This window comes from Ichthyophthirius multifiliis (assembly GCF_000220395.1).
Source record: "Ichthyophthirius multifiliis unplaced genomic scaffold scaff_1120509250865, whole genome shotgun sequence".
Lineage (NCBI taxonomy): Eukaryota > Ciliophora > Oligohymenophorea > Hymenostomatida > Ichthyophthirius > Ichthyophthirius multifiliis.
Genome location: NW_004086425.1, coordinates 37,955 through 50,860, shown reverse-complemented (window position 1 = coordinate 50,860; position 12,906 = coordinate 37,955). Strand labels below are relative to the sequence as shown.

At 15.3% G+C, this 12,906-nt stretch overlaps 2 protein-coding genes across 2 annotated transcripts, besides 33 other annotated features; both read left to right on the top strand. All coding sequences in view use genetic code 6, as the record gives it.

Annotated features, from left to right (window-relative positions):
• Positions 1–1,212: 1,212 nt before the first annotated feature.
• Positions 1,213–1,319: a microsatellite.
• Positions 1,235–1,289: a microsatellite.
• Positions 1,238–1,332: a microsatellite.
• Positions 1,298–1,347: a microsatellite.
• Positions 1,300–1,344: a microsatellite.
• A 236-nt stretch (positions 1,348–1,583) lies between the features above and the next one.
• Positions 1,584–1,633: a microsatellite.
• Positions 1,634–1,674: 41 nt separating this feature from the next.
• Positions 1,675–1,730: a microsatellite.
• A 227-nt stretch (positions 1,731–1,957) lies between these two features.
• Positions 1,958–2,006: a microsatellite.
• Positions 2,007–2,246: 240 nt separating this feature from the next.
• Positions 2,247–2,282: a microsatellite.
• A 71-nt stretch (positions 2,283–2,353) lies between these two features.
• Positions 2,354–2,395: a microsatellite.
• Positions 2,396–2,594: 199 nt separating this feature from the next.
• On the top strand, positions 2,595–3,917 carry IMG5_104110 (ribosomal protein, putative; the record flags this gene model as incomplete). The annotated part of the gene is made up of 3 exons (XM_004035135.1): positions 2,595–2,720; positions 2,971–3,336; positions 3,879–3,917. 3 exons carry the CDS (start codon positions 2,595–2,597, stop codon positions 3,915–3,917), a joined length of 531 nt encoding a protein of 176 aa, XP_004035183.1.
• Positions 3,472–3,527: a microsatellite.
• An 802-nt stretch (positions 3,918–4,719) lies between the features above and the next one.
• Positions 4,720–4,758: a microsatellite.
• Positions 4,759–4,907: 149 nt separating this feature from the next.
• Positions 4,908–4,946: a microsatellite.
• Positions 4,947–5,112: 166 nt separating this feature from the next.
• Positions 5,113–5,166: a microsatellite.
• Positions 5,167–5,396: 230 nt separating this feature from the next.
• Positions 5,397–5,438: a microsatellite.
• Positions 5,439–7,015: 1,577 nt separating this feature from the next.
• Positions 7,016–7,099: a microsatellite.
• Positions 7,031–7,211: a microsatellite.
• Positions 7,046–7,178: a microsatellite.
• Positions 7,056–7,096: a microsatellite.
• Positions 7,061–7,127: a microsatellite.
• Positions 7,106–7,143: a microsatellite.
• Positions 7,138–7,176: a microsatellite.
• Positions 7,207–7,279: a microsatellite.
• A 93-nt stretch (positions 7,280–7,372) lies between these two features.
• Positions 7,373–11,167, top strand: IMG5_104100 (hypothetical protein; the record flags this gene model as incomplete). The annotated part of the gene is made up of 9 exons (XM_004035134.1): positions 7,373–7,451; positions 8,501–8,517; positions 8,605–8,650; positions 9,158–9,277; positions 9,332–9,666; positions 9,786–10,703; positions 10,783–10,888; positions 10,940–11,004; positions 11,132–11,167. 9 exons carry the CDS (start codon positions 7,373–7,375, stop codon positions 11,165–11,167), a joined length of 1,722 nt encoding a protein of 573 aa, XP_004035182.1.
• Positions 9,021–9,061: a microsatellite.
• Positions 9,021–9,072: a microsatellite.
• Positions 9,035–9,090: a microsatellite.
• Positions 9,280–9,330: a microsatellite.
• Positions 9,668–9,751: a microsatellite.
• Positions 9,668–9,764: a microsatellite.
• Positions 10,890–10,931: a microsatellite.
• Positions 10,945–10,977: a microsatellite.
• Positions 11,031–11,071: a microsatellite.
• Positions 11,168–11,796: 629 nt separating the features above from the next.
• Positions 11,797–11,885: a microsatellite.
• Positions 11,886–12,906: the final 1,021 nt, after the last annotated feature.

Below are 12,906 nucleotides of genomic sequence, written 5' to 3'. Positions count from 1 at the left end.
ATTTTAAATTTGCGAAAATAAAGAATCTTCTTCATTTTAAAAAAATACAGAATTTATATCGAATTCTTCATTTTATTAATATATTTTTTAAAAATCAATCTTTTCTGTATAATAATTATGATTTGAAGAATCATTAGATTCTTCTTTAATTAACCCTTATGGAAAATCTGGAAGATTTATTGAATTATTATTACTATTTTAAATTATATTATTTTTATTTTGTTTTTATAACATTTTTCAAGTAATTATATATTACAAATAAATTATTTTATATATACATAGTTATTTTTATTATTATTTATTTAAATAAATCAACACATAATTCTACTATATTAACCAAATTAATACATTTAAATACTTTCTTTTTTATAAAAATCTTTCAAAATATATATATTAATATAATATATTCATATAATTTGATGTTTTTACTTCAAAAGCAAAATATGTTTATTTCAAAAATACCGTTTTTATCTCCTTTACTTATGAAATAAATATACTTAAATCCTTAAAATCTAGCTAAAAAAGCATTCATTTTGGTCATTAATCAGCTTTTCTATAATTTTAATAACAAAATTAGTTAATAAAGTTGCTATATAGCATATTATTTTACTATTTTTAATCCGAAAAAACTGAAATCGACACAAATATATTTATTTATTTTTTTCTCCAAAATTCTTTACCAGATAAAATTTAACATTAAAAATTAATAATAACCTTCAAAATATAGAAATTTTATTAATTCTCCAGTATATTCAAAAATATAATCAAAGTTATAATTTTTTCAATTTTTTTATACAAAATCAAAAACAGCTATTTAACTTAAACTATGATATGCAAATTTAATTATTTTTATTAAAGAATAATAATAGTTCAAAACATTTAAAGATAATTGAGCATATAAAACTAATTTTAGAAAATTTAATTAATAAAAAATTTTAAAGTAAAAATCATCAGGACAAAAAGAAACCTTATAGCTTTTAAAATATATAATATATAAATTTTATCTTCAATAAATATTATCGAAAGAATAAATAAATAAATATATTAAATTGAATATATAGATAGATTCTATATATAAGAATGATAAATAAAATATAATTTTATAAATTTATGTTTTTTATCAGTTTAAAGATATTTATTATTTTAATTTCTAAATAAAAAAAGGATTTTTAATATTTTTCCTAATCATTAAGAAATTGATAAAATTAATTTATAAAAATAAAATAAAAAACAAAAATAAAAATAAATATAAAAATAAAAATAAAATATAAATTAAAAGAAAAGATAAAGAAAAAAAAAAAAATATATAAATATAAATATATAAAATATATATATAATTATATATATTTTAATTTTTAATTTTCAACTCTCAAAAATTTTTACAAATATTTATTCCATAAATAAATTGTTATGTTAAATATAAAACCTCATAATTAAAATATATTAAATTTTTTAATTTAATTTATATATTTTTTTAAATTTAAATTATTTTTATTTCATTTATGTTTTTATTACCTATTAATTTTTTTTAAAAAATATTTCATAATATAGTTAAAATTTGTTTTAATATATTTAAATAAAAATATATATTTATATTTTTTATATATTTATTATTATTAATAGATTTATATTAATATTAGATATATTAATTTTTATAAGTAAATAAATAAATAAATATCTATAATTTTATATATATATATTTATATATATAAATTTATTTCTATATATTTGTTTTTCATAAAGATTCGTTTTGCTTTTTTCCTGATAAAATATTTTATTTTTCAGTTTCAATACAATTTTATAATATACTCAATAATTAATTGCATTTTTAAGGTTCAGTTCCTTATCTTATACAATTTTCAACAGCACAACCATATTTTTTGCATCTTTATTCAGCTTCATGATATAATTTTACGGGATTCATATTATAATATATTAAATAAAACAAATTAATTTTTAATAAATAATATATATAATAAATTATATAAAAAAAAAATTATATATATTTTTATCATTGAATTCTATAGTATATAAATTTTATTTATTTCTTTATATTTTATATTTTAATATATTATTTTGATTTTAATACATATTAAAAAATAAAAATATAATTTTTATATTTAAAAATTAATAATTTTTCTTTTATTTATTTTATAAAATAAACATTTATAAATTATTTGTTAAATAATAAAAATTAATAATATTGTAAATTCTACTTTTATGAAAGTCTTGAGAGAATTTAGATTAATAATTATATAAGAATATTTATATAAAATAATTATCTAATTATAATAATTAGATTATAATAATAATAAAATATATATATAAATATAACATATACTATATTTAAAAAAATAAACTAATAAAAATTTAATAATAAATAAAAAAATTTAATTTTTTAATTTATTCAATGTTTTAAAACAAATTGAAAAAATTCATTAAATTTTAAAAATAACAAGATATAATATAATATATATATATATATAAATTATTTTACATCTATTTTTTATTATTAATATTATATATATCTTTTAAATTTAATATATACATATATATATATTTATATTATTTTATTTAATATTAAAAAGAAAAAAATGTCATCAGTATGGAATTTGTTAAACCCTGTCCGTAACGGTGGTTAAACCTTAAAATTATTAGATTCTGGTCGTGAATTTTTCGGAACAGTAATTAAACATGGAATAAATGATAAAACTGTCACAGTAATCTTTATAATAATTTAATTATATATTAAAAATTATATAATATATTATATTTTCTTTTTTTAATTTTTTATAATTTTTGTTCAAAATCTTAAGATTTATTATCTATTATTATCTTTCATTTTTTGTGTTTTTTTAATACGTTTCTACAAATGTATCTAAAATATTTTATAAAAATAATTTTAAATAATAACATTATACATTTATAATTTTTAATAATTAGAATTGATATATAATTTTTTTTATATAGGTAAGAGTAGACCATAAATTTTGGGTACCTAAATACAAAGAATATTAATCTTCTTAAAAAAAATATTAAGTCCATGATGAGGAGAACTTTTGTGTAATCGGCGATAAAGTTGTAATTCGTTCATGTATGCCTTTATCCCCTACAAAGCATTATTTTGTGCGAAATATTGTAAAACCATTTTCTAGAGACGAATTTAAACCTTAAAAGGATTAAAAGAAAGAATTAGATGAAAATGTGAAATAGGAATATGAAAAAGTATATAAGGAATTATTGGAAGGGGAAAGAATTAGACTTTCAACTAAAAAAAGAAAGGAAGAATTAATTATTAAAGCTTAATTAAAAGCTAGAGCATTATAAAAAGCAATTGTAAATTTAAAAAATGCAGAATTAGATAGATAAAAAAGGAGAGAAAATTATTAAAAAATTACAATTAAAAGACTAAACTAATGTTTTACCAAACTAATAATAAGAAAAAAAGAAAAATGAAAAGTATTTTTATTATAATTTGCTATTTTATTATTATATTTAATTAATATGCATTATATTTATTCTATTTATAATAAAATTAATTTTTAAACTAAACATTTTTTTTTTAATAAATAAATAAATATAAAAAATTCTAATTTTGATTAATTATATAATTTTTACAAAAATAAAAAGTTTATAAATACAAAAAATCATAATATATATATATATATATATATAATTATTAAAAATAGTCTAGGTTTTCATTTTTTTATTTGGAAATTTTAGAAATTTCAAAAGTGTTTTTCTTTCTTTAATTAATTTTCAATCAAACGAAAACTCAGATATAGAAAATATCTATTATATATTTGCTTTCTTTATATTTAATGTTGGGGATTAATAATTAAAATCATCTAAAAACGAGTGTTTTTTAGTTATTATAGGCGATTAAAAAGTCTTTTCACCTAGAAAAGAATATTTGAATAACTTAGTTTTATATATTTTTTTATGTTTAGATAATTTTTAGGTTTTTTTTATGAGGATTATTATATTTTTTTACCACTTTCGGTAGAATAGTTTTTTAAATTATTTGCTATAGGCATTTTTTTTTTTTGCAAGTGTTTTTTTATTACTAGAATATATTTTTAATAAATTTTTTTTTATTATTTTTTAATTTTTTAATTAGCTTTTAAATTATATTTCCCCGACTTTATATTGATTTATTAATTCTATGAATATATAGAGTATTATGTTAAATATAGAAAATTTAAAAAATTAAATAAAAATATATTCTTTTTATTATTTATTTTTTCTGTATTTATTTTTAAAAGTATACACAATCAAAAAAAAGAAAAGAAAAAAAAAAGAGAGTGAGTAAAAATCAATAAATAATAGTCATTTTTTTATATTGAATTTTTAAAATTAAAGAAAAAAGTAAAAAAATTTAAAAAGAGAAATAGCAATTTTAAAAAATAAATTTTTTAAATTTTATTTAAAAAAAAGTAAAGATTCAGTAATAAAAAAAGCTACTTTTTAACTTATTTTTTATACTGATTTCATTTACTTTTTTTAATAAATTTAAATAATTATTTAAATATTATTATAAAAGGAGATTTTTATTATTTATTTAAATTTTTACAAACATATTTAATTTTTTTTTAGAAATAGAAAATAAATTCAAACTAAATTCTTTTTTTTTTTTTTTTTTTAAAAAAAAATAAATAACAATTTGATTATATATAAAAATAAAAACAAATAAATAAAAAATATATAAAAAAAACCTTATTTTTATATTTATTCTATTTATATATATTTTTTTATATTGTCTTTTTATTTTCTAAATGTATTATATATATCATGAATAATAATAATTAATTATATTTCTATTTTCATAATAATTTAAAATGATTTAAAGTATTAAAAAAAATAAAAAAACTTTAAATGAAATTATTAACAAAAAAGAAATATTTAAAAAAATAATTAAATAATTTAAAATAAATATATAATATAAACTTTATGTTTAATTTACTCTATAATTTACAAACATATGGTTTTAATTTTTAGTAGAACCGATATATAGTTTTTGACTAATATAAATAAATATATTATGTCAATTTTTTATTAAATAATACTAATTTTTAAAATATATTCTAGCTTAGATATTATATATAATTTAAAAAATTATATTTAATTTTAAATTAAATTTAATTATAAATTAAATTTAATTTATAATTTGTATATTACAATTTTTAAAATAATTAAAAAAACTAAAAATTTTTTATTTATAATTACTCATTATATAAACATAAATTAACTAAAATTATTAATTTAAATAAAAATATCAATAAATTTTTTTATATTTTTTATGCATATTTTATTAATAATAAACAAAATTTATTTAATTTATATACTTATATATAATTTTTTAAAGTACAAAAAATATTTTTATTTAAATTTATTATTATATATATATATATATATATATATATATATATATATAATATTCATATTGATTCTATAAAATTGTATCTTTTATTATTATAAATTATATAATTTATAAAAATAAAGGATTTAATAAAAATAATTTATTATAATATTTAATTTTTTTTTTTTTTTCTTTATAATTTTAATAATATATTTATACCTTTCTTTTCCATTCTCAATATAATATAATTATTTATTTTTTAAAGCTAATTTTGCTTCTTTATTTTATAACTACTTCTATTTCTTTTAAATAAATTATTCTTTTTAATTCAAAATACTATTTAATTATTAAATTTTAATCTAATTATTATAAATAAGTTTCCTATTCTCATTTTTTTGATAAACAAGACTATCTTTTAAATCTTAAACAGTATTAATAATTAACTATTTCTCTTTTCTAAAAGCTTCTTATATTTAATTTTCTAATTCCTTTTATTTTTATTCACAATTAAACTTTACTTTTTCCATTTCTTTTTCATTTTTTTTAATTAAATATTAAATTTTGTGCTCTAAAATTATTATAGAAATCAATCTTTCTTCCAAAGACTCTAATTAATTATTTTTTCGTTTTATGTCTTCCTTTAAAATTTCTATATCTTATTCTTTTTTTTTAATTCCCCTATTGCATTTGAAAATTCATGTTTTATATCCTTTTTATTACAATATATAAATTAATAAGTGATTTTTTTTTTAAAAAAAAATACTTCCATTTCAGTTTATGCATGTTATTAGAATATTTTAGCTTATTATTCACTACTTTTTAATTTTTCAGAATAAATTTATATTTATAGTCTAAATTATTGATTTTCCTTTTTTATTTTATAATTTATACATATATTAATATTATTTTTTAACTCTTTTCATTTATCTAAAATCTACCTCATATTTTTACAATATAAATAAATAATCTTTTTCTTATTTTTCTGTTTTATAATCAAACTTTAGATTATTAATTTATTCCTATTAGTCAATATAAAGTTTAGTTAAACAAGAAACTACTATCTCAATAATATTTAATAAATCTCCAACATCAGTTTATTCAGATTATATATCCCATTAATTTTATAAAAATTACTTTATTTCTTCCGAACTCTAATTTTATTATATAATTGCTTATATAATAAAAAAAATACTAATTGTTTCAAAGATAAATTAATTTTATTATAAATTTTTTTATTGTAGTGATAATATTATCAAGTTAATCTTCTAATTAAATATAATCTCGTAAATTAAATTTCTTCTCTTTTCTTGAAAATTATTATTAGGTGGAATTTTCAAACATGTTTTTAGTAAATTTTATTAGCATAGTCTATTAAGAATTAGAATTATTATTTTTTTAATTTGAAATTCGTCTAGAATTAGATATTTTAGATTTGTAAGGAAATTGTTAAGTATGAAATTTATTTTATTTTTTAATTAAACTTTTTTAATTCTCATTTTGTATTAATGTTAAAAGTGCAGATTTATTTTATTATATCATTTTTATTTATAAATATTTGATTTAATTTTTATTGATTTAATAATAAAATTAAAATATAATATGAAATAATAAAATAATAATTATATATGGACTAAAATATTCTTTTTTATATTTAAAAAAATATAATTAATAATATAAATAAATAAAAAATATAAAAAAAATTAAAATATATAAAATTAATTATATAAATATAAAATAAATCTTATATATAAAAATATATATTAAATTATAAAAATTATATTAAAAAAACAAAAATTAATAAAAAAAAATTATATAAATATAAATTTAGATATAAAATAAAATAAAAATATATGTATATATATATATATATTTATATTTATATTTATATTTATTTTTATATTTATTTTTATATTTATATTTTAATCATAATATTTTATGCATTTATTTATATAAACAACAGATTTCTAAATTTCCCAATTTAAAAACAAATCAAAGAATAAAGCTAAATTAATAATGGACACTAAGGAAATTCCTTCATTTTTTCCCTTTTTAACTTAATAACTTTTATAGTGTCTTTATCAAACTAAACATAGTAAATGATATAAAAAATACTTGCAATATTATCCATTATATATTCTGAATTTTCAACATTTTATATATAAAATTGATATTAATCATCCTCTATGTATATTATCTATACATTTTATTTTGTAAAAATCTTCTAAAAAAGCTCCAAACCCCTCTATTTGCTAATTTCACTAATAAAAATTTATATAATTCTAGTAAATTATTCTGTAAATAAATGTAAGGAAATATTAAAAATTCCTTCAATAAAATCCAGTTTATTTTGGTGAAAAACAATCATTTTTTTTAAATGATGTGAATTATTTGCTTATTTATAGTAATTATATGCATTTTTTAATGAAAAAAATGATTTTAGTTTATTATTTTATAATATGTGAATTATCCCTTTTATTAAATAAATTTCTGACAAAATTATTTCTTTGTATATTTTTAGATATATATTAGTCTCATTTTTATATCTTTTTTAAACTTTATCGATTATATTCTCACATTTTTATCGAGTTTTAACCAATAAACTTAAATCTAGGCTAAAAACGAAATAAAGAAGTCCTTTATAGACCAAAAGAATCTCAATATCAATATTTTTTTCGTCTTAATTAGCTATATTAGTTACTTAAAAATTTAATATATTAATAAATATATCATCTAAAGGTTATTATTGGTTATTATTTTGAGAAGATTACTTATAGTTTTTTATAGGAACTTAAGAAACATCAAATAAGGGTTATTAATATTAAGAATTTTCGAAATAATTTTAAAAAAAGACTTTTTTTTATTAATATTAAGAATTATTATTACATATTTTATTTAAATTGGATTATTTTCTAACATCAGAATTATATCGATTTCTTATATCTAAAATTGATTTTTTTCTCGTATTTTTTATTTAATTTTTTTCAGATGGAAAAAATCTCAATTTAAATATTTAATTTTATTTTCTTTTTCTTCACTTTTCAAAGCTTCTAAAATTTCCTTATTACACTCTGAATAATCTATTTGTGCTTTCTTTTTAATATTATTGATATATAAGTTTATTTTTTCATATATTTATTAAAGTCTGGGATTATTTTTATGTAATAAGTATATTTTTGGATATGTTTTTTATAATATTAATAATATTTTGTAATTTTAATCAATTAAATTTATATATTTTATGTCAGAAAATGTTAAAATACCTTTATGATGGGTAGAATCTGTATTTTAATAGTAATTTATTTGATTATTTACAATTTTATAATAACTTATTATTTTAATATTTAAATATTTGCTGTATTTTATAAGTTTTTATAGTTCTTCTTCAGGTTTTTTATTTTATTCATTATCCATTTTCTTTAAAAAAAAAAAATATTAAATTTAGAGTTTTCTTTTTTATTATTTTTTTTGTTGAATTTATTTTAGATTTTTTTTTTATATAAAATATATAAATAATTATTATAATATACTAACTTATTTATATTCGTTTTTACTTCTAAACTTATATATTTAAATAAAAAAATCAACAAACAAACAAACAAAAAAACAGAAAAAGGAAAAGTTTAAATATATATTTCTTTTTTTAAGAAAATAATTCTTTTTGATTAAAAAAATATAAAATTAAAAATATATATATAATTAAAATAATAAATATATACGAATTAAATTATAAAAATTTATATAAAAAATATCAATAATAAATGAAAACTACTTAAAATAATATAATAATAAATAAAAAAGGAAACAAATAAAATGAAAAAGAATAATCCAAAATCAAAATTTCAATTGATAATATGTATTAATATTTATCACAAACTCCCCAACAAAAAATAGAAGAACCTGAAACTAAATCAACCAGAAGTAACAAAAAGCTAAAAAAAAATAAAAACAAAAATACTAAAAAAAAATTAAAAGATGGATATTTAACAAAATACTTATTTTAAGATTTATAAATAAGTCAATAAACAAAAGATGCCTTAAAAAATCAAAAATTCACATATATGACTCCTATATAACATAAATCTATCCCTTTTTTACTAAAAGGTAGAGATATATTAGGAGCTGCAAAAACAGGTAGTGGAAAAACACTTGCATTTTTAATACCAGCAATCGAGAATTTAAAAAAAAATGACTTTACCCAATAAAAAGGTTCTGGAATAATAATAATAACACCCACAAGAGAATTAGCAACATAAATTTTTGATGTAGCGAAAGAAATAATATTTAATCATGATTTAACATTAGGATTGGTATATATATATATAAATATATATATATATATATATATATATATATATATATATATATATTTATGTTTATATTTATATATATATAAATTTATATTTTACTTATTTTAATATTTAATTAGTTAATAGGTGGTACAAATAGAAAAGCTGAGGCCACAAAATTAAGATTAGGAATTAATTTAATAATTTCAACTCCAGGGAGATTATTAGATCATTTATAAAATACTTCTAATTTTATATTCTCGAATTTAAAAACATTAATAATAGATGAAGCCGATGCTATAATGAAAATCGGTTTTGAAGAAGAACTAAACGAAATACTTAAAATTCTTCCAAAAGAAAATCGATAAACAGCTTTATTTTCAGCAACTATAACAAAACAAATCGAAAACCTTGCAAAATTATCATTAAAATAGCCTTTATATATAGGCCTAGACGAAAATAGTGAAATATCGACGGTAGAGGGACTAGAATAAGGATATATAATACTAGATACTGATAAAAAATTAAGATTTTTATATACTTTCTTATAAAAATATAAAAAAGATAACAAAATTATGGTATTTTTCAGTTCATGTGATTCCGTTAAATTCCATTCAGAATTTCTTAATTTCGTAGATATTCCGAATCTTTAAATTCACGGTAAACTAAAATAAAATAATAGACTTAATACATTTTATCAATTTATAAATGAGGAAAAATGTATACTATTATGTACTGATGTAGTTGCTAGAGGACTCGATTTCCCAAAAGTAAATTGGATAGTTTAATATGACCCACCAGAAGATACTAAAGAATATATTCATAGGGTAGGTAGGACATGTAGAGGAGCTAATAATTAAAATGGAAAAGGATTAATTTTTTTATAAAAAAATGAAACAGAGTATCTTTCTTTACTAGAAAATGCGAAGGTAAAAATGAAAGAATTAGTGTTTCCTGAAGAAAAAATAGCAGATATTTAAAAATAAATCTTTATGGTAGTATAGAAAAATAAACAGTTTTAAAAATTGGCTTATGATGGGTTTAAATCTTGTGTTTTTGTAAAAATATATATATATATATATATTTTTTTATACTAAATCTTGTTTTTATTATTATTATTTTTATTTATATTAAAAGGCATATTAGCATCATTCACTTAAAAATATATTTAATATAAGAAAATTAAATTTATAAAAATTAGCTTTTGGATATGGATTAGAAAACGCTCCTTAAATAGATTTGAGTATTTTTTATTTTTATTTTTATTTTATTTATTATATTATTTTTTATAAAGAAATAAAAAAAAGTAAAAAGAAAAAAAGAAATAAAGAACAACAGCCTGAATATTTATATTCAGAAGTAAATAAATTTAAATAATAATAATATATATTATATATACTTATATATATATATTTATATACATATAAATTTTAATATTATAAAATATATTTTTATGTATTATTATATTAATATTTTTTATTTAAAGGATGAAGATTAATAAATAAAATTATATAAAAAATGAAATCATTTTTAAATAATTGTAAAATTAATGTTAAATTTATAAAAAATTTCAAAAATTATAAAAAAAAAAAATTATAAATACATATTTAATTTTTTTTTTTTATATATAATTTATAAAATTCATGTAATTCAGATAACTTAACTTTAACTAGTTTAATTATAATTAAATATACTTGCAATATCTTCATGTGGTTTACATTTTACTCCTGCAGCTGGAATAATCTATAAAAATTAAGAAGGAACATTTCTATATTATTATTATTTTAGATAATAAAAAAATATATTAATTTACTTATATAATTTAGGATTGTAAATTTTCTACTTATAATCTTAAACTAACTAATCAGGCATATCTCTATTTATAAAAAAAAATATATATTATATTTATATTGATATATTTACAATTATTAAATAAATTGTGGTTAATTTTAATCATGTTGATGTTCTTAATTATCATTTTATCTAAAAGGTACTACTTCTGTAACTTTGAGAGCAATTCTATTTTTTAAAGTTTTTTCTATTACAAATCATTCATAAAAGATTTCTAAGGTGTTCCTTAAGTTTTATTATGACTATTATCTGATTTAGCTTAATTTTAAGGATTTTATGTTTATATAATATTTTAATGCAATTATTATTATTATTATTATTATTATTATTATTATTATTATTATTATTATTATTATTATTTTTTATGTTAATTATTATCTTATTATTATACATTTTCTTTTTAATGCATATTTTAATATTTCTTATTTTTTACAAAACTATCATCATCAAATTTAACACTTTATTATTTCATATTTTCATTACCTAATTAACTTTAGCTTTTAATAATACATTAAGAATGTTATTTTAATTATTTTAATTCATTTTTAATTTATTTTCTTTTCTCCTAATCAGTTTTCGCGGTATTAACTGGCGAGTTTTCATTTGATGCAAACCTTAAGCAATTAATTAAATCTGGTTTTTTAATTACTAAATTTTCCCTATCATTCTTTTTAGGTTCTAACGGGTTTCTATTTTTCAACTCATTTACTTATTTTTAGCTTAATCTAAAGTCTTCTTTTACATTTCTAGGTGGTTAAGGTTCCGTATCTGCTTATCTTTCCCCATAATTAAGTGCATTATTATAACTTTACATTAGTTTTGGTGTAATAGTCCCCTTATGTGGGTTTACATTATGTGACAAAAGATATTATCCATAAACGCATCCTCCAACAGAAGGTTTTACATTTCCCATTCCATAATTTTCAAAGGCAGGTTTTCCAAAATAAGTAGTAAAGGAAGTATTAGGTAACCACCTAGTAGTATCTTCCATTTATTTGACTCTTTGTTTTCTTCTCTCAAGTCTTTCTTTTTAACTTTTAGAATCCAGTTATTTAGCTTAAGGTTTATATTTAATTAATTTAGATTTAACATTTTTAGTCTTAGGTTATTTAAGTTTAATTTTTTGATTATTTTTTTATTCTTAATTAAACTCGCTTTCTTACTATTCGAGCCATTATTGTTGATTTTCGGCCTCTTTTTTTTAATTTTCTTCATTTTGTTTTTTTACTAATTCCTCTTCTTCATCTTTTACATATAAGTAATTATTTACAATCTCCCTCTTTTTTCCATAAGCCTTTTCTAATAATTATTTAGATTTAGATATTTGATTTGTGTGATTCTACTCTACTGCATTAAATAAATCACTTATGTTTTAAATATTCTTAATACCATAATCTTATTAGTATTTTG